Here is a 21363-nt window from a genome sequence, read left to right as displayed (position 1 = left end):
GTCAAGTAACACTAACTTCAAGCTACTAAGTGGCCTTTAAACATAATTCTCATTTATTTGCTGCTCTCTTTAAATTGTCTGCATTTCTATATTTTTGCATATTTGTGTAAATAAATCCTTTGCTCTAGCATCATTCACAATTCCCTTTAACTAGTTGGAATGATAACTAGAATTGTTTTTTACATTAGCAGCAAGTCACATGTAAAAAGTTGGAAGAGTAACTGCTTTTCAAATCAACTTCAATTAAGCATCTGAATTATTAAATAGAAAAACCCTGAAAGTAACATGAATGATCAAATATTTGAAATACCATACTTTTTTAACCTGTTTACATGGTAAGTCAAAGTCCCCAACTATTCTGTTGATAGGAGAAACACAAGCAGTTATCTGAAACATGATGCTTCAGAAAAACACAAGGACAAAATTTCAAGGTCTGGCCTACATTATATGAAAGAGAAAAAAAAATTCAGTTAATTTTCATGAAAAATTCAATGGTCTAATGACCTGGTCAAGAGCCATATTTGAAGCAGAAGTTTCAAATAAACATATGGTATCCTGAGTTCTTGGAATGTTCCAACCTACAAGTAGTGTTGATGGCTGGCATAAATGGCACTGAGATTATGAGAAAGTAACTTTTCGTAACAAAACCGTAATCACCTATCTGGTTAATTCCCCTACTTCCCTGTTAGGGTAGATGACCCAGCTTACTGTTCACTCACCATTAAAAAAGGTAAAATTGCAATATGCTGACGTTCATATCAATAATTTTCTATTTTCAAAAAAAATTATTCTCCAAACTACCACAATATAAAGCATAAGAAATTAAATACAGTAACACATGTCTATCCACAACATGATAACCAATACATAGTTGGTCTAATAAATGGTAGTTATTTCATTAGGAAACACTAGACAAAGGAAGGATATGCTCAGAACTTACCCTTAAAAGAAAAAAAAAAAAAACTAAGGAAAAATAGTATTTCAGAGCTAAAAAGACCACAGAGCTTATTCAGTCCAAACATATCCCTTCTGCCTCCCAGGACAGGGCCTTTTCTACTGCATTGCTAAATCCTGCTCTACAAGTTTCTGGAATATATCTGACTCCTTTTTTTTTTTTTTTAAGATTTTATTTAGTTATTTGACAGAGAGAGATCACAAGGAGGCAGAGAGGCAGGCAGAGAGAGCAGGGGGGCGGGGGGGGGGGGGGAAGCAGGCCCCCCACAGAGCAGAGAGCCCAACGTGAGATGTGAGGCTAGATCCTAGGACGCCAAGACCAGGACCTGAGTGGAAGGCAGAGGCCCAACCCACTGAGCCACCCAGGCACCCCCACCTGACTCCTATTTTTACAGCTAAAAGGCTAGTTGTATTTCATGAATTAAGTAGCTTTAAAAAAAATTTTTTTTAAGTGATAGACCTAGCCAAGTCTCTAAAATTTGTGGCTAGCTTTTTAAAAAGCACCAAAGTAGGTGAAAAAAAGATGAAGGAAGAAAAGACAGAAAAGGAGAAACATTCATTTTTGCCTATAACATAGGCTAAAACTCCTTCTAGAAAATGTGATTCTCAGCTGACACAATGCTTCCTGCTAAATTCAGGTGGTGGTTCTGTTTACACAAAGTCAATTATTAGAGGTACAGAAGAAATCAGTTTCTGAACATGGAGCAAAAATTTACCACTTAGGGGAGTGGAGGCTGAAGTCAGGATTCTAAAACTCTTACCTACTAGCAATACCTATCTGCATTTATGTTATACTGCTGCCAGAAACTTCCAGCATCCAGACTACACTGATGGAAGGTATGAGTGCTATCCGCAGTGATAATACAGGTCCCATCTCATCGAATGAGTAACAGCAGACATACGAGGGGAGGCCAGTGCAGGACTGATGGAGCATAGAACACGAGCTCCTGCTCAGTGTTTATATGATGAGGAAGAAGTTTCCCACTGCTCCTTACTATTTCTGCGCACAGGTAGGAAAAGTCCTACAACAAGCATCTTTAATAAGGCAATCTGGAGCTACGTCAACATTTTGAATAAACTATCCCACTAAAAGCAACCAAATCCCAACAGCCTAAACTGTTTTTCACGTAGTCACTACAAAACAACTGCTTGTAAAACAGAACAGGGAAAGAAATTGAACAAGAGAAAAATTTTGTAAAATAAAAAAAGACTTCTTCAATACAAAGAAAGCTTTCATTATGCAGCAACTCATGTTAATGAAGTATTTGGGGTAAAAGTTATGGGTATAACAAAAAGGCCAATGAACCTTACTTTTAAACATCCAAAATGTTACAAATCTATGTCAAAATAAATAGGGACATAGAATAATCTGATTGTAATCTCTCCCAACACCACTCTGGGGGAGAGAGTAGATGTAAGGGCATAAAACCTATCTTCAAAGATTAAAGGTATCATGCAGACTAAATTTATATCCAGATACATTAAGAGGCAAGCAACTCTCCCTACTGTGTAGGCCACTGTTGTTATTAATATTTTAGGAAATTGCTAATGTATAGTTTGCTTTTTAAAATCAATACATACACACAGGATTTGGCCTGGTACTGATGGGGAAATAACTAATAATTTCTGCTGAAAACAAAGAAAAAATTTACTTTTGGCAAAATCAAATATTTTAAAATTTATTTGGTTCAGAGAATATCAATCTTCTGACATGGATAATAACTCTAATTAAATCCAACTGATCATCTTTATAATCACTTATGAACATTATTTTAAATAAATGGACCTCACGATTAAGTTCAAGATAAGCCATAATTTTCTTTACTTTTTTTAAAAGATTTTATTTATTTATTTGACAAACAGAGATCACAAGTAGGCAGAAAGGCAGGCAGAGAGAGAGAGGAGGAAGTAGGCTCCCTGCTGAGCAGAGAGCCCGATGTGGGGCTCAATCCCAGGACCCTGGGATCATGACCCAAGCAGAAGGCAGAGGCTTTAACCCACTGAGCCACCCAGGCGCCCCAAGCCATAATTTTCTTTAAAAAAAAAAAAAAAAAAAGATGAGGAGAGCCTGGGTAACTCAGTGGGTTAAGCCGCTGCATCCGGCTCAGGTCAGGATCTCACGTCCCGGGATCGAGTCCCGCATCGGGCTCTCTGCTTGGCAGGGAGCCTGCTTCCTCCTCTCTCTCTCTCTCTGCCTGCCTCTCTGCCTACTTGTGATCTCTCTCTGTCAAATAAATAAATAAAATCTTAAAAAAAAAAAAAAAAAACTATGTTCTGGATCATTTGTGAATTGCAATCCCACCACAGTGGGAAGGCAAAATATCAGGGGATATCTACCATTCAGTATCAAATTTTCCTAATGATTTCATCTCAAAGGAGAACCTTAAATTAATCCACCCAATAAATTTGATTTTGCCTGAAAGTAGCTGTAGAACTTTCCCCTCTTAAGCAGTATCTACCATGGTTACCACCACTTAATTAAATCCTAGATCATGTCTACAAAAGCAGGTATTGCTGAATATTTGTCTGCTAATATAAGTGAACAATTATTCAACATTTTAAAAGTAAGCATTTACCACCATTTATTACCAGCTCTCTTTTGGCACCAGCACACCTGTGACTCGTTGTGTCTACATACAAGATCACTTCACATCTAGGCTCCAATTCAAAATAAAAAGAGGATAAACAAGGATGCAGAATCTCAAATGTCCTTCCCAGCTCTACAAGATACAAGCATGTTGAAGGCAGGAACCTCCTGTTTCTCCTACTTCTCAGCAGTCCTTTCCCTGTATCCTGCATGTAGAAAGTCTGTTGGTTAAGCATATTACTAAGTCCACAAATTATATTCTTAAACAAAACCCCAAAACCACACAGGAAAACAAAACAAAATAAAATAGGTCAATTTGGCAAAATTAAAAACTTGTGTATGACAAAGAGATACCATACATTAGGTTACAAGAAAAAGAAATAAAAATGAGGCAAGATATTTTCAAGGCAAACAACAAAGGATTAACATCCTACAGATAAGAAAAAGACAAAGATCCCAAGTTTCTTTTTTAAAAAAGACAAAGGACATTTTTAAAAGTCAATAAAGAGGAAATCCAAATGGTCAGTAAACATACAGAAAATGCTTAACCCCACAAAAAACCAGAGAAATGCAGATGAAAACAAAGGATACCATATTTCAACTAAGTATAAAAATAAGAAATCTGAAAATATCCAACGTTGGCCAAGCTGTACAGAAAATGGACCTTATTCCCTGACAGAGTATAAACCGTCACGGCCACTTTGTAGAGCAATCTGACAATGTCTAATACAAATGAAAACGCACACACAACTCAAATTCCAGGCCTATATCTAAAATCTTGTTCATCTGTACAAGGTAACACATTCAAAGATGCTCACCGCACAGAGCAGACAATGACCTATATATTCTTTAGTAGGGGAACAGAAAAGTAAGCATAGAACCTCTTCCTACCATGAAAATAGTGAACAGAAGAAATTAAAAGAAATGAATTGGCTCTCTACTGATGAACTGTGTGTGAAAAGGCTAAAATACGTGGGGGAGGGGGGAACTGTAAGCTACAAAATTATTCACTCATGAAAATGTTCTGGAATTAAAGGGTGGCAATTGTCCCACAACCGTGTGAATATACTAAAAGCCACTGAACGCTACACTTTAAAGGGGTGAATTTTACAGTATGCAAATTACATCTCGATTTTTAAAAAGGACTCATCTAGTATGATACTCTTTATAGAGATTTTATAACATAATATACTATTACTTGCAGCAGTATAAATGTGCAAATGTACATAAACAGAAAGAAAGAAAGTCTGAAGAGTTGAAAGAAAGGATGGGGAAGCATCTAAAAACTTTAGCTGCCTAGCTATAATATCTAATTCCCTAAAATCAAAACAAAGATTCGAATACGATAAAATGTAAGCATTTATCCAGCCTTGGTAGTGGGGATGTGAATGTTTGTTATATCATTCTTTCCTTTGTATTTTCATTGGGGTTTTTTTGTTTTGTTTTTTTGAGAACTAGAACAATGGCACAAAATAGGCATATCATAAACGACAAATAGTAAATATATAGACACGTGAAGACATGCAGCGCTATTAATCAAATAAATGAAAATAAAAATGAAGTTCTGCTTCATCCAGCAAATTGATGAAGAGTTACCAAAACAACAACAACAACAACAACAACGAAAAAAAAAAAAAACAACAACAAACTGTTAATTCCCAGTATTGGCAACCACATAGGGAAAAGGGAATTCATCCGATCCCTGGGGAAACATAAACCAATCTTTTTGGAGGAAAGTTTGGTAATGCATCTATCAAAATTTAAAATCTATACACCTTGTCTCAGCTACCTCCCTTCTGGTAAATATAACACAAGGAAATTACAGGAAAAAATGTAAAAATGAATGCCTCAGATGTTCATCATAGCATTAATCCTAACAAATTAAAACTAAGAGCAATCTAAATGTCTATGTGAAGTTGTAATAAATGTATATTTGATGTAATACCATAAAATCCAGCCCTAAAAAGATGCTATTTCACCATATACCAGGAGGGCAGAAATGTTCATTTATGCTATAGCCCCAGCTCCTGGAAGTGTTCTAGCCACACAGGACCTCAAAAAATTACCTATTGAATGAATTCAGGTAATTTACAGTTAATGTGTATGTGTGTGTGTGTGTGTGTTTGTATATATAGATACAGATATCTACTAAAATATGAATTATGGCTTTCTATAAAGAATTCTCAGGTAACCCTTTTCTTCATATTTCTATAGTTTGATTTTTCACAATGAACACACACCTATAAATTAATAAAATAACAATGTAAAAAATACATGGGTTCCTCATAAAAGCTGGATTGTACACTGTCAAAGTTCTACATCTGTAAATTTAAAAATACTAATGAGATACCTGTAATACCAATGGACTCTTTTTCCAGACAAACTGTATTCTCAGAAATGAATACAGCACTATAAACAAGAATGCGGAGAACCACAAAATACAAAAGAATAAAAGATTAAAGCATGAAAATGTATGTTACAAGGAAGAGAATGAACTACAGACTCTGGCCACACACACAAAGCAAAATGTTTCAAAAGAATATTAATATGTATCACTGAGATGAGAATTTCTCTTTCTACATGGTAGCTTCTTGCTTGAGGAATGAAACATAGAATCAAGCAAGTATAAAAGCCAAGGGAAAAAATTATAGAATTCTGTATTACTTCCAACCGGACAGTGAGAAACCCTGAGATCAGGGATCCAAAATGTTTGAAAATCTCTCCAATAAATATTAGAGACTAAAGTTCAGTAATACAGTAAGTCCTTGCTTAATCATGTAATTGGGACAATGGTGTTTCACATCTCCTCCTCTCCTACCTATCTAAGCTTTCCAAGTTACCTTCTGAAGATTTAAGTCACTAAGTTTTTTTGTTTGTTTTTTTTTAGATTTTATTTATTTGACAGAGATCATAAGCAGGCAGAGAGGCAGGCAGAGAGAGAGAGGATGAAGCAGGCTCCCTGCTGAGCAGAGAGCCCAATGCGGGGCTCGATCCCAGGACCCTGAGATCATGACCTGAGCCGAAGGCAGAGGCTTAACCCACTGAGCCACCTAGGCGCCCCTAAGTCACTAAGTTTAAAAAAAAAAAAAAAGAAAGAAAGAAAGAAAGAAGAAAAAAAAATTCTACATCTTAGAACTGTAAAAGCTGTGTTAAGTAGCAGAGGGTTATCTGTAATAGTTTACCAGAAAAACAACTAAAGGGCGAAGGTTGGCCCATGGAAGACCACTGGAAGGAAACTTGAAAAAAAACGAGAAAGAACAAAGAATCTTTAAGGTAAAATTATGAAACCGATTGATACCCCTGCCCTGCTCCCAGAGGGACCCTACAGAGGGTCACTTAAAATAACAGATGTAAAAGGCTTCTGCTTATACAAATAATATGCCATAAACTGGACAAGGATATTAACTATAAAATATATCCACCAAAACCCAAGTTTGGATTTTCCTTTTCTGGGAAAAAAAAAAATTGTTAGATAATTGTTATAATGGAATTTAACCATGTCAAATACCTTGGAAGACTTATCTTTCCTCTTTCCATTAAATGTTTTTATTAGCAACGATAGTAATGGCTTTAAAAACTCAGCTTCCACATATTAATAAAGGAGTTGATCTGTGTCAGGTTCTGTGTTGAATATTTTATACCAGAGGTTCTCTGAGTGTATTCAGGGATCCCAGGATCCCCAAAACCTTTCCCAGGGAAAACCTATTTTTTCAACGACTCTAAGACATTATTTGCCTCCTTCACTCCTTCTCTCAGAAGAGTACTGTGGAGGTTTCCAGAGGCTACCTGATGTGTGGTAATGCAACAGAATGAATGCAGAAGCACGTAAGCTGATCCAATTATTCCAAAACATCAAAAAGATCTGTACACACAAAAATTAATACCACACTTCTCACTCTTTTTTCTTGAAAATACTCATGTTTCATTAAGATACTTTTCACATGCTACCTTTAACGGGTTGATTATTATCTTTAAACAAATTAATAAATAACTTCTTAAATGTCTCAGGTTTCATTTCTAATACTGTATATATCGGTAGATATAACTTACATAGGAAAAGCTCTGTGGAGTCTATGTTTTGAGAGTGTAAAGCAGTCTTAAGGCAAATAAATTTGAGAACAGCTGATTCATATTTAATCCTCAATTTATGAGGTAATGGTTGTATTCTTTCATCATTCCAGGAACATAGATGAGAACCCAAGTGAGAAAACAGAGAGAGAAATGACTTGCTCAAGATCACAGAAGGAGCTGGGGAAGCGCCTGGGTGGCTCAGTTGGTTAAGCATCTGCCTTCAGCTCAGGTCATGACCTCAGGGCTCTGGGATGGAGCCCCGTGTTGGGGCTCCCTGATCAGTGGGGAGTCTGTTCCTCCCTCACCCTCCTCCTGCTTCTGCTCTCTTTCTCATTCTTTCTCTCAAATAATAAATAAAATCTTAAGGGGGGAGAATTAAAAAGATCACACTAGGAGTCTCTTAAGCCAGTATTTGAATATAAGTCTGTAATTCCTAACCATAACTTCTCACCACTGAGCAACAGTATCTACCCAAGATAGTTCTATGTTGTGCCTTTACTCTTTGACTTTTAGTCTTAAAAAGTAATGAATGCTCACTGGAATGTTTTAAATACACAGAATTAACTTTAAAAAAAAAATCAAACAGTACAAAAACACCTATCAACCTATCACTGCCAACACCATGAGCACGCATTAGAAAAACTACTGGTAGGAGCTGGGTTCCCATTCAACCAAAATTCATTTACTTATACACATACACACATGCACTTTTTAGTTGTATAAGCATATTTTTTTAAACGGGATCACACTGATTTAGCAACTTATTTCACTTAGTATCTCTTGCCGATCATCCTGCGTCTACGAATAGATTTACCCCCTTTTAACAGACCACCCATCATTTAACTGTACCCAGCTGGGGGTCCCCTATATGGCTTGCCTCCAAATTTCTGCTGTTTAAAAAAGTCACAAGCAATATGCTGTAACTTTGTGTAGCTGTGAAGCTGGATCTGCTGGAAAATCCCTGGAAGTAAAACTGCTGGGTCAAAGGGTGTAAACATTTAAAATCTTAATAGATGTTGCCAAATGCCCTCCAAAATGTCCGTGCCCAATTTACATTCCCACTAAAAGCAGGAGATTTCCTTCAATAATTCAGCTTTTAAGTGCCTTGGAAAATTATGCTGTATGTTGCTTCAAAATGCCAAGTAGTAGAACTGCTCTCAATGGTCATTTGAATTCCATACAGAACTCTACATAAATCTTCTAACACTCGATGAATGTATCAGAATAGCTAGCTATACATTTTTACTTTTTCCTGAAACCCTTTAAACACCTCAGAAGAGAAAACACACCAGGTACGTGCAGTATCTGCAACTGGTTGGTCTCAAATTTTAGGAACCCTGATAAAAAGTTACCCAAATTATTTCAGAAGACTCCTTAACACAAATCAGAACTACACAGTAATGCTGGGCTCAACCATTTAAATCAAAGGAAAGTTCTAAGTGTGGATTTATTATGCTTTATCTGCCCACTCAAAGGACTAGGGCTAGAAATAAAAAGCTATCAAATCATACCAATGGCCAAATTAGCTGACATAAAATAATAAGCAACAGATTTCATATCATAAATGTCAATGGAACAGACTGCAAGAGTTAAGAATGGCTATAATTGGAAAGAAAGTTCACTCAAACTCACATCATACTGAAGATGAAAACATTAATATTTTAAATGAAATGTTTTGAATGTGACCATTCATTTCAGTCATATCAGACTATTATAAATCTTTGGTACTAACAAATAAGATACGGTCTTTTTTTGCAAGTAGATAGTTTTAAAATGCATTATACTCTGACCTGCCTATTCTGTACCAGCTAATGGATATTCCAGGCTTCACTATTTCATCAAAATCTCTCTTCTAGTACTCTGTGCTAGTAATTTTAAGTTTAAGTCTCCAACCCATCTTCAGGACAGAGTAAACCTTCATTAATTCAAGTCCAATTAGCTCAATTCTGAAATGGTACATGTAATTCTCATTAGGCAACAAGTTGAAAATACTGTAATTTCTTCCTCTATAAGTTCTCATAATACTACTGTGAAATAAAGGAAATCAAGCTGAAAATCAATTTGCTTTTCCAAACCAAAGATTCGTAAAACTAAGGACTCATCCACCTTCGTGGCTGAGCAGTTCATCCTCAGTGGGAAGGTCCACTTCTGATTATCAGTTACTGTATACGGTGAAAGTAATTTAGCCTGTCATTATCAATAGCCACTTACAGCTGGGCATATGTGCATTTCTTTTAAATATCTTGTAACTAAGATTTTTCACAAAGCCCTTCTTGCAGTTTCTCCCCATTTCCAATTTCTCACTTACAGATCTATAAAATGGCAAATATAACACCTTAAAAGGTACTGAAGTAGACGCTACAATGATTGGCATCCTTATTCTGTATTTATTCTTACCACTTTCAAAGACTTTATAAGCCCAAAGTAAGTCCCAGGATTAAGTGGCATGTTTGGTGTTACTTGAAATTTACAACTAACTATTCCCAATAAACAGAGAAACCTTCTCTTGCAATCTGAATCATGTGTAATTACAGTATGACAAGGTCTCTCCTGGGCTATGTAAGCTGGCATTTTTCCCAGGACTTGTCACATGGGAAGCACACATACAAATAAAAATCCAAAAATAAACATTTTAAAACAATGGCGTATAGACTACATAAAGAAAGTCCACAGCTGAAAATAAAAAATTGAAGAGCCCATTCAGCAAGCAGGCATCTCTCACTAGAGATGGCTAAGACATCAGTGTTATCAAGCAGCTTACCACGCCTAGCAACAACTCCCAGGTGTGGGCTGTGCAGGCCAGCACCCTCCCGTTCCCTTGGCTGGACAGAAAATCATTAAGTAGGGGACAAGCAGGGGAACATTGCCACAGACACACTGAAGCACAGAAACAGTGCTGAAATCTGGGGAGGCTGGTCATCTTTCATTTCATAATGCCAATTGCTTGATTGTTAAAGAGCCTAAACAAAGTTATCTTAAGAGCTACATCTTCTGCCAACTGTCTTCATTTTCCTAATACAACAAATACTGCTTTTTGTTGTTGTTGTTCAATGTATTTCATTTTGAAGTGAGTAGCAGCCAAATGGTCCTAACAGTGGATACCAAGGATCTTAGAAGGTGGTTTCTTTTGTTTAAACTCCTCTGCAGTGGCTCTATAGACACATGGAAAAGGGAGAGGGAGAAGCAAGCATCAAACCCAACCTCACACAGTGACAGAAAACTTGACAATACTCATCCTAATTACAATACTGAGGAAATACGAAGTAAAAGCTCTCTGGCTATATTTTGATCTAAAATGCTAAAAAAATCAAAATGCAATTTCCTAGAGGCCACGCATATTGCTACCCCTCTATTAGAGGCTGGATTCATTTATTAACCATCCAGCAAAGCCCATCAAATTCAACTGTTCAAGTTCTCATGAGGAGCTCTAAAACAAACCACTAAAGGCAAAATATACAATCCTACAACCCATCACATGAGCTCTGGAAACAAAAATAAGCATCAGCACAAACCTCTGCCACCTCAGAGGCACACAGCATTTCGCCTTTCTTTATTCAGCTCCTCAATGCTCAATAATTTCCAGTAGCTCTAAGCAGAATGGATTTATTATGATGTTACTCTAAGAAACTGCAGGAGTTCTAGATGCCAATAAAGATTACGGATCAAATGGAAGATAACTACTAACCATTGTGTTGAGTTAGATAAATAAACCTGCTCACAAACAAAGCACCTTATTGTATTTGTACTGTTACCTCCACTAATCCAACTAAAACAACCAGACACTAGCTTTCCGGAGGCTGAAGGGAACAGAAATCAGATTTCTTAAACCCTCTTTTCCTCCAAAATAACACCCCGTTTCTTTTTTTCAAAGCCGTCCTGCGCTTTATGGGAAATGTTTGGGATCGGAGGGGCTGAGCTGGATTATGCAAACTAGAGACCCAGGCTAAAAACCAAGGTGGGGAAGGACTGAAACAGAAGGCAGGAACACATCGTTCCTCTGAAACTTAGCTTCAACCTTTGCAGGGACCCTCTTTCCCCCGGAGATTCCATGGGTAAGAGACTTCGGGACGCTGCTCAAAAATCAAAGGGGCAATCAAGTGCTATGGGGGGGGGGGGCGCTAGGGACGAGTAAGCCCCCCACCCCCGACTAAACAGAAAATGCTGACGGCGCCGGGTAGGGGTGGCTAACCCACTGAAAGGAAAATCTGACAACCAGCACCTAGTGCCGAATACACAGGCAGGAAGACCGAGAAGACCCTAAAGAGAGGCGACTTCTCGAGACGGAACAATAACTACATCCCATGCATTCCTTGCTAATAACGCAGGTAAATCTCAATTTCTCCAGGTTAAAAAAAAAAAAAAAAGGCGCAAGCTGTTTATTCCCTCCAGCTCCCCCCCACCCCCGACACTTCCAAACCCAACAACTAATTGCACCTTCCCCACAGAACCCGCGGCTAACCCCAGAGGACCGGTGAGGGCTGGCTTGGGATGAATAAACACTCGACACCTGACGGTCCTTTCTTGGCGGTGACTTTCCCGAAGCCGAAGTGGCGCGCGCGCGGGCGGGAGCCCGGACCTGGCCAGCGCGGCGCCGCGCACCCTAGTCCCGAGGCGACGCCGGCGAGCGCGACGCGGGGGGCGGGGAGAGGGGCAGGGGGACCGCCCGGGCCAAGCGATTGTTTCCTCCGCGAGCAAAGACATTTTTTATCAAGCTCCTTTTGTATTCGAGCCCTACCTCTTTTTGGCCTAGGAAAGCTTTCGTGCAAGTGGAAGACGACTTTCTCCACAAAGTGCTGTATGTTACTGTGCTCCGGGCCGCGCACGAACACCATCCAGTCGTGGGTGAAGCCCTCCACGGTGGGTTTTTTCCTCACCTGGGCGCGGTGCCCCAGCTCCAGCTTCACCTGCACGGCACACTGCGGGCAGGGGGAGGAGAGACAGCCGTGAACAACAGGAAGGCGACCGTTCGACACTGAACATTGCGCCTGACATTTTTTTTCCTCCTTCTTGAAACGCACATAAAAGGAAACGGCGGTGCCCTCTGCATCCACGTTTCACGCGCGTGGGCGCGCACACCCCACACCCCCAAATACACCCCACTCGGCCGGCCCGGATCCCGGCGCCCGGGGCCCCGCATCCACACCCGCAGGGATTGTAACGGAATGTTGCCCCCAGTCGGGAAGGGGGTCCGGGGGTCGGGGGTGGGGGTGGAAGAGGGAAAGCACACTCAGCCACTACAAGCACGACAACAAATGCATCGGAAACAAATTAGAAGACAATTAGGAGGCGATGCCAGGGCGGTTTCCCGGTGTGGGAAGGGAGGCAGTCGGGACCCCGAGGTGGGGGGATTCTGGTGAGCCCCCTCCCTGAAAGTACCGCGGCGACAGGCACACGCCGAGGAAGTCTTTGTGTACGTGTGTGTGTGCGTGCGTGTGGAGCGCTGTGCCAGGCGGAATGGAAACTACAGGCAGCCTCTGCTGATGGGTACAAACTCCCGTGCTCTTAGCACTGGTTTCGTGCACAACAAAAATGAGACGTCGTCACACACACACACACACACACACACACGCCCGCAGCAAAACACGCCGAGGCATCCATAACTTAAGGCACCCCGCACCCCCCGGCAAAAACCCCCCACGCGATCGGCGAGGCCAGCCTCACCGAGCCCCCCCGAAACACACTTCCAAGAGCCAAAGTGGCCCCAAAGTAGCTCCCACCTCCCCCAAAAAATAAAATTCAAAAAGGCAGGGCGGCGGGCGGACAGCCGCTGAGGCTCGACTGCGCACAGCCCAGCGCGGGGGCAAAGTTGCGTGCGGCCCCGCCGCTGTCAGCCCGCACACTCCGGCTCACACACGCGCGCCGCGGAGAACGCACCATCGTAGCGGCCGCCGAGGCTGCTCGCCGCGTCCCCGGACTGTGCCCGCGGCTCCCGGCGGCGGCGGCGGCTGAAATATGGCTGAGTTATTATTCGCCTCCTTCCACCGTGTGAGTGTGTGAGTGCGCGCGTGTGAGCGAGAGTGCGCTTCTTGCGATTGCAAAGAGAGGCGAGGAGAGAGGGAGGCGCGGGGGGGGTGGTGGAGGGGCGAGTGTGTGAGTGTCTGTGTGCGTGTGTGTGTGTGTGTGTGTGTGTGTGTGCGCGCGCGCGCGCGCGCGCGCCCCGGGAGGGGGGGTGGAGAGAGGGAGGGGAGCGGAGGCTGAGGGAGAGGCAGCAGCTCCCGGCAAGCCGTACCAACCTTTCTCTAATTGGAACCGCGGAGCGCTGGCGCTGTCTGGGCGGCGGCGGCGGCGCAGGGCGAGGGAGGAAAGGCGGGGAGGGGGGAATCTTTTATTATTATTTTTGCATGTACTTACCGAGCTAGCCATGCCTGGGGGCCCGGAGGTTTGCTGGGGTGTTGTGTGGTACCCCCCTCCCCCGCCCCCCTCAGCTGTAATTCATGAAGAGGCTGCTATGAATGAGAGCGCGCCCGGGAGCGGAGGGTAGATGGCGGACATTCTCTGCCTTTTTCCCCCCGCGTTCGCTTGCTCGCTCGCTCGCTCGCTTATTAAACTCAGCCCCAAAAGCAAAAGCAGCAGCAGCAGCAGCAGCAGCAGCAGCTCCAGGGCCAGAGGATGAGATTCCGGAGCATGCGCCGTGGCGCCTGACACCGGGGCTCAGAGCCTTACGGGGCGGAGGGAGGGCGCGCGGGCGGGGCGGAGCGCGCGGGGAGGCCGAGCGAGCGAGCCAGGGGGAGCTCGAAGGAGCCAATCACCGGCCACCTCCCGAAACCCCGGCGGCCCGCACCGCCACACTGGAACGCCCTGCTTAAAGTAACAGGTTCCTACTGGGGAGGGGGGGGAGGTGGAGCAGAGGGCGGAGTAGGGGCGCTAGTGGGGAGAGCGGCCAGCTGGGGAGCCATCCCAGCCCCTATGTAAACTCCTCTCGCCCTACAATAAAAAACGGATTAAAACTGCTGGAATGTAGCCACTGCCTAGAGCCCCCAGCAGCCGAAGAAGGGGTGTTAAATCAAGTCTTCGGCGTTAGCAGGCTGGGGGGGGGGGGGGCGAGGAGGAGAAGGAGGGGCTTTCTTTTACTTTCCACCGCGTCTTTTTGTGGTTTTGTGCTGAAAAGGCAAGAACTCACGCCCAAACAAACTTACTTAAGGACTGAGCGAGAGCAATGGCAGTCTACAAACAAACATCAAAAAGCAGTCGCTGAGACTGTTATAACCCGCAACAATCTCCCGGCCCCCTTCCCCACCTACTCCCAGGCACCCGCCCACCGGCTCCACTCCCCGCCCTTCTGCCACCGCCACAGAAAATTCGAAAATGAAATGAACAAAAATGCTATTTCCTTCCAAGGGAACTCCTCCCGCTTGGTAATCCCCGGCTGGGAGGCATCACAAAGCGGTGCCCAGGTGAAGGTGAGACACCTGGGAGTACCGGGTGCAGACCCTCAGGGACCAAGCTTAGAGTTGTTTTCTTCGGGAGGTTTCCCCTCCTGACAGCCTGGTGGGTTGCATCAGAACCTGGAGAATTGTCCTCCGAGGACACGCGGGGCAACTGGGAGTCTTAAAATAGCAGATAAAGTTAATACTGGCTGTAATGTGCATAAATTGGATTATAATCTTTAGGCGTATTGGTGACAGCCAGCGTAATCCAACTCTGGGTATTAATCCGGTTATGCTCCCAGGTGACAAACCGTCTCAAGAGTGTTCCCAGAGTTGCGCTCCTGCAAACGTTCCCACTCGGGTATTAGGTCTCAGTGGCCGAGGATTCAGCAGCGCAGTCACGCGTGGGGTGGTGGGGAGGAGTACTGACTAGCTTCCTTCAGCAACGCCGACAACCTTCACAAAGGAAACGGATAAGATCTAGACAATTGCTTTGAAAGTGAAAGATGGGTGTAACTCCGGTTGGTTAAAGAAAGATCCTTGCATCTTCCTAGCCCTTATTCCTTTTTTGCCCGTCTTTGTTTTCTTTCCTCCCCTTCCCTCGCCTCCCATCTTTTTTTTTTTTTTTTTTCCCCTGAATTTTCCTTTGGCTTCATTCTCTTCTCCCTGCTTTCCTGTCTTTATTTGCCTCTTTTCCTCTTTCTGGCTCAACTTTCTGGTTTTCGTCTTTTCTTAAAACCACGAAAGCAAGTTGTCTCAGCCCTTGGATTAAAGAGAGCAGTAAAGGGGGAAGGAGGTTACCTGAAGCATCTGCAGTCCTACTTGCTAGTTTTCAGTTCTCCCAGCTGCTCACAGAAAGAGAACCCAAATCAGATCCGTGCACTTCGGGCCAACTTTAATTTCCAATCCATTACTCTAAATCCAGTGGTTTGAACTACTAAAATTGACACTCTGACCTCTCCCCAGCTACAAGCTAGAAAACTTCTTTGGCTTGAGGGGAGAAACATTTTAATCCAAATCCAAGTGCTATTTCTCTACTGACCCACATGTACACAGATGCATATTATCTTGCATATCTGTACAAATAGGTGTGTGTGTGTGTGTGTGTGTATCAGAACTAAGTTTAAGTAGACAAGCTGTGTGTTGGCATCCACATGAAGGGTGGACCTTCTTGCTATGCATTATTCACTTTTTGATGAAGATAATTAGAAATCCTTCAGAATAATAAGATAGGGAACTGATGATTATCTGGATGTGCCATTACAATAAAGCCGTTTCCTTTAAGGCAGCAAGCACCGGGCAGTGAGTGTAGCTCAACACATAGGTGGAAAACAACAATCTGATTATAAGTTTGAGGTGACTTTAGAGTTTGACTAACCTCTTCCAATGCCAGCTGGACTTTCCTGTGATTCTCTCTGTAACTTGTCCCCGTGCTGAGGGACTGGTATCTCTTTTTTGAATTATGTGTTTGTTGGATTAAAATTTATTCCAGGAGGCACCAATAACCCTTAGAGTCAGAGACGGTCTTTTCCCATTACCCCTCCTCTCTCAGACTCCTTTAAAAACCCACCGTGGGGGTAAATTTCATTCCCTAGGCACTGAAAACATAAATTCGGTCAGTAGATGGCGCATGGAGCCCTTCCACCAACGTCCTTACGTGACCTCTTTACAACAAAAAGACCAGAAGGAGGAGAAAAAGAAAGAAAACACAATCCTAAATACTCTAGATTCAACTTTTGGGCAAAGGAATTTATGCCAGTCTTTCAATGTATCATTCATAAGCTGTTTTAACAAGTTGGCTATTAATTAAAAGCTATCAAAACAGGAATAACAGCAAATTAATTTTGTCCAGCATAACTGGAGATCTTTGCGCTCTAAGGTAAAAACCTGAGAAAGCTTTTGAATACTTAACAGTGCAATAGTAGAAGATATTTTGCAAATCAATTTTAAGATAATTTTCTCCAGTACTAAATATCCCCCCCCCCAAAAAAAATTTTCTAGTGGTAATGCTTAGGGATAAAAATATCCAAAAAGCAACGACTTTATTGAAATTCATACTTAGTATATAGCACAATATGCAACACTGTGGCGTTAGTTTTGAGGAGCAGACAAGAAAAGCAATTGACATCATCGTTTCAAATTAAATATGTGACGAAGAATAAAAAAAGGAGAGTGTCTGGGACAGATCTTAATTCTTGATCATCAACGTAGCTCTTCAACCATTATTTTGGCTCCAGCACTTTTATTTACAATAGTTCTGTTTACTGTGGATGTTGAGGCCAGTTTGGTTGTTTCCGGCACAAAATAAAGAGGTACTGTAAAGAGTAATTAGGTTGTTAAGGAGCAGTTATTTCTTCTTAATAGGATTTTACCTATTTATTTGTTGTGATAGATTATTCATGCATAAGCTCCAATAATCAAATCAATAAAAATTAACCACTGTTCGGGGCGCCTGGGTGGCTCAGTGGGTTAAGCCGCTGCCTTCAGCTCAGGTCATGATCTTAGGGTCCTGGGATCGAGTCCCGCATCGGGCTCTCTGCTCAGCAGGGAGCCTGCTTCCCTCTCTCTCTCTCTCTGCCCGCCTCTCCATCTACTTGTGATTTCTCTCTGTCAAAAAAAAAAAAAAAATTAACCACTGTTCATCCTTTGCCGTATGGGATTTGGGGGAAAAGGGAAGAAGATATATGGGGGGGGGGGACAGACACTCACCAGACATCTGACAAATATTAGACTCAGAATAATTAAGGATTTTTTTAAATACTAGTGCACTTTTTCTGTATACTTTATTCATGTGTTCATTCACCAAAATCATATTTTGCTCATTCCATGGGCCAGCCAGAGAGTTAGACTGTAAGAAAATAAGAATGACAGGGGAGAAGTTTCACCAAATGCTTTTTTTAAATTTCTTCTTACCTAAATTTGGGATAGAGATCTGTGTCACACATAAGCAAGCAGCATACAGATTTGTCCTGAACATCCCAAGGACAAGAAAAATAGTAGCACAGGACTGGAAGTCGGGATTCGTTGCCTTCAATTCCACTGGTTAATACTCAGATAAGGTGGGAGGGGCGTTGATATCTTTTTGCAACAGCCAAGTCCTAATTTCCTTTCCTTGATCTGAAGTGTTCTCTATGTTCACCTCATTGCAGCTCTTTTAAGAAACAAATTCACAATGAAAGAAAGCTTACTAAGCCTTTTCAAGATCCATGAGCATATTTTCTCAGTTGAAACAGTCTCCCTGTTTCTTATGGAAATTTTTGGTTCAAAATGTTACATTTTTAACATTATATTTAATTCATGATTCTAGGATAGTGTATTGGGAACCCCAGAATAGTACAAATCATTACTGCTTTGAAAAAACAATTGCTTTGATATCCATTTAAGCACCTAGTCTAGGACTATTTCCAGTGATAAGAAATATACAAAGATTTTTTTAACCACCAGAGCCTCTTCATGTGTAAATTATTCCCTGAGAGTAATTTAAGCAATGCACTTATACATTCAGAAGACAAGAGTGCCTCCACAGTGATAATTTATTAATTTAGTGGGCTGTATTCCTAATTCAAAGTATAGCACCTCAAGGCCTGAAATTTAATCAAGGATGTTATGTAAGACCAACAATATGAAACAAGATAAATATTGGAGGTCAGTTGATGTAGTATGATTGAAAACGACTTCCTAATATATACAAGAACCCCAGTGGAATATTTATAGGTAAAATACAGATTAATTTGAAACTGCTTGCTATAAAACAATCTAAAAAGTAGATTATTTGAGTATCTCTTCATGTATTTCTGGCATCTCTTCAAAGGCTACCGCGTAACTTCCTAACTTTCTTTACGTAATGATTTGACCTCCTTGGTTTTCAGTGGAAATTCTGTTTTTATATATGATTTTACTTCTCCCAGTCACGTATTATGAATGGAGAGTGAAAATAATCACTTTGTCCAAAAATCATAAACTATACTTTGTCTTATTTGATAAAAGTGGAAAAAATAACATATCAGGGTTATAAATTAATGTAGACAAGTCAAACTTCAATTAAAACTGCAAAAGAGGGGGACGCCTGGGTGGTTCAGTCATTAAGCATCGGCCTTCAGCTCAGGTCTTGATCCCAGAGTCCTGGGATCCAGTCCTGCATCAGGCTCCTTGCTCCATGGGGAGCCTGCTTCTCTCTCTGCCTGCCACTCTTCCTGCTGTGCTCTCTCTCTCTCTCTCTGACAAATACATAAATTAGATCTTAAAAAAAAAAAAAAAAAAAAAAAAGGATTGCAAAAGAGGGCACTTGGGTGGGTCAGTCTGTTGGGCCTCTGACTCTGGCTCAGGTCATGATCTCAGGGGTCCTGGGCTGGAGCCCTGACCCAGGCTCCAGGGCTCCCTGCTCAGTGGGGAATCTGCTGGCTTGCCCCTCTGCCCCTCCCCCCACTCCTGCTCTTTCTGTCTCTCTCAGATAAATAACTAAAATCTTTAAAAAAGAGAAAAGAACTACAAAACTGCAAAAAAAAATTTTAGGAAGAAGAAATTACTCCCTCCCATGTATTAAACGGTCTGACAGTGGTTTGAAAATAGTACTAAGCCTCTAAGAAGTGAATGATTTACCACCTTCTGGTAGGATCAAGTATCCCAGTTGGGTTAAACTATTTACAGTCAGCTCTGAATAATCCATGATTATATTATCCACTTTGTAGCTAATCTACAATGACACAATTTATGTGTAGGGGTTTTTTTAATGTTAATTTATGTTAGTCTTTTTTTTAACTGTACAAAATGCACATGACTGTATCTAACTGCCAGTTTCTTTCTTTTTTTCTTTTTTTTTTTTTTTTTCTAATTGCCAGTTTCAATTCATACTTTTTTCTCACAGGAGAGCATGGCTACTAGTCCATTCTATCTCTTTTAGACCCCATTTTCTGACTGTTATTAAGCAATTTGTCATCCAGGGATAGAATGCTTTGCAAACAACCTATTGATCTAGGAAGGAATACAAATTGATAGGAAAGAAGGAATATTCATTCATTCGCCAGTGTGCTGAATCAAAAGAACTCCTAGAGGTTATGGCTAATTATAGTTCTATTATGTACCCTCTGTGAAACCAGATAAGGAAAAGGTAATGAAGGACTATCTTCTCAAGGGTCGTGATAGCAATTGGGAAATCTCAAGATGTAACAGGAAGTTAAAAATCACTTATGAATAGCCAAAAAACTTTACTTATTTCTATATAATTAGAACTTCAATATGTATTATTTCAGTCTTTTGTCTTATGTTTCATGACTTTGACATTTTGGTTTTATTATTAATTCAATGCATTCTGTTAACTTGTATTGGTTGTCCACTGAATGTCAGCCCCTGTACTTGGTCCTTTGAAATCAGAGATACAAGATACCTCTAACATTCTCATTTATCTCAAGGCATTTCATAATTGCCTTAGAGTTGATAGGTTGTTACAACAACCAAAGTGTTATTTCTCTTTTTTTAAAGATTTATTTATTTATTTAAGGGGCGCCTGGGTGGCTCAGTGGGTTAAGCCTCTGCCTTCAGCTCAGGCATGATCTCAGGGTCCTGGGATCAAGCCCTGCATGGGGCTCTCTGCTCAGCAGGGAGCCTGCTTCCCCCACCCCACTCTCTGCCTACTTGTGATCTTTGTCTGTCAAATAAATAAATAAAAATCTTTAAAAATAAAAAGATTTATTTATTTAAGAGAGAAAGAGAGTAGAGAAGGGAGGAGCAGAGGGAGAGGGAGAAGTAGGCTCCCTACTGAGCAAGGAGCGCAGTGCAGCACTTGGTCCCAGGATCTTGGGATCATGACCTGAGCCGAAGGCAGATGCTTAAATGGCAGGCCCACCCAAGGGTACCAGGGAGAGTCTTAAGCAAATGCCACACAGGTCACAGAGGCCTATCCTTGGGGCTCCATCTCTGCACTCAGAGATCACAACCTGAGCTGAAACCAAGAATCAGTTGCTTAACCAACTGTGACATCCATGCATCCCACAAATAATGATGTTGTTGAGCACATACCAATAAACACTTGTTATTGACTTGTATCTCTATTTAAGAAGGATTTAAATCGAAAAATATTTAATCATAACATTGGCAGTAATTCTTAGAAAAACATAATTGAGGGGTGCCTGGGTAGCCTCAGTCAGGTAAGCATCATCCACTCCTGATTTTGACTGTTGATTTTGGCTCAGGTCATGATCTCAGGGTCATGGGACAAGCACTATGTTGGGGGAATCTTAAGATTCTCTCTCTCCCTTCCCCTCTGCCCCTCCCCTTAAATAAATAAATAAATCTTTGTGACCTTTTACTAAGGTCACAAACAAGTACTAACAGTACTTCCAAATCAAAATTTCGTTTTCAAGGCTCCAGTTGGTCAAATTTGAGACA

General features: G+C 41.5%; 1 protein-coding gene across 2 annotated transcripts in view; it reads right to left on the bottom strand.

The window, feature by feature from the left end:
• The window catches only part of MLLT3 (MLLT3 super elongation complex subunit), a 285375-nt gene extending 271141 nt beyond the window's left edge, over positions 1-14234 (bottom strand). Inside the window, exons 1-2 of one of the 2 annotated variants that reach the window (XM_059143193.1) lie at positions 13964-14234; positions 12348-12528 (exon numbers count right to left, since the gene is read on the bottom strand). In XM_059143193.1, the coding sequence (XP_058999176.1) occupies positions 12348-12528; positions 13964-13975 (193 nt within the window). In that variant the 5' untranslated portion in view covers positions 13976-14234. Of the gene's footprint in view, positions 1-12347; positions 12529-13486; positions 13682-13963 lie in introns of those variants that run through there. The other variant, XM_059143194.1, reaches the window with a different exon arrangement.
• Between the last annotated feature and the right edge of the window lie 7129 nt (positions 14235-21363).

The sequence above is a fragment of the Mustela lutreola genome, chromosome 12, assembly GCF_030435805.1.
Source record: "Mustela lutreola isolate mMusLut2 chromosome 12, mMusLut2.pri, whole genome shotgun sequence".
NCBI classification, from domain to species: domain Eukaryota; kingdom Metazoa; phylum Chordata; class Mammalia; order Carnivora; family Mustelidae; genus Mustela; species Mustela lutreola.
Note: the sequence above shows the minus strand (reverse complement) of the source record. Positions and strands in the feature narration are given on the sequence as shown.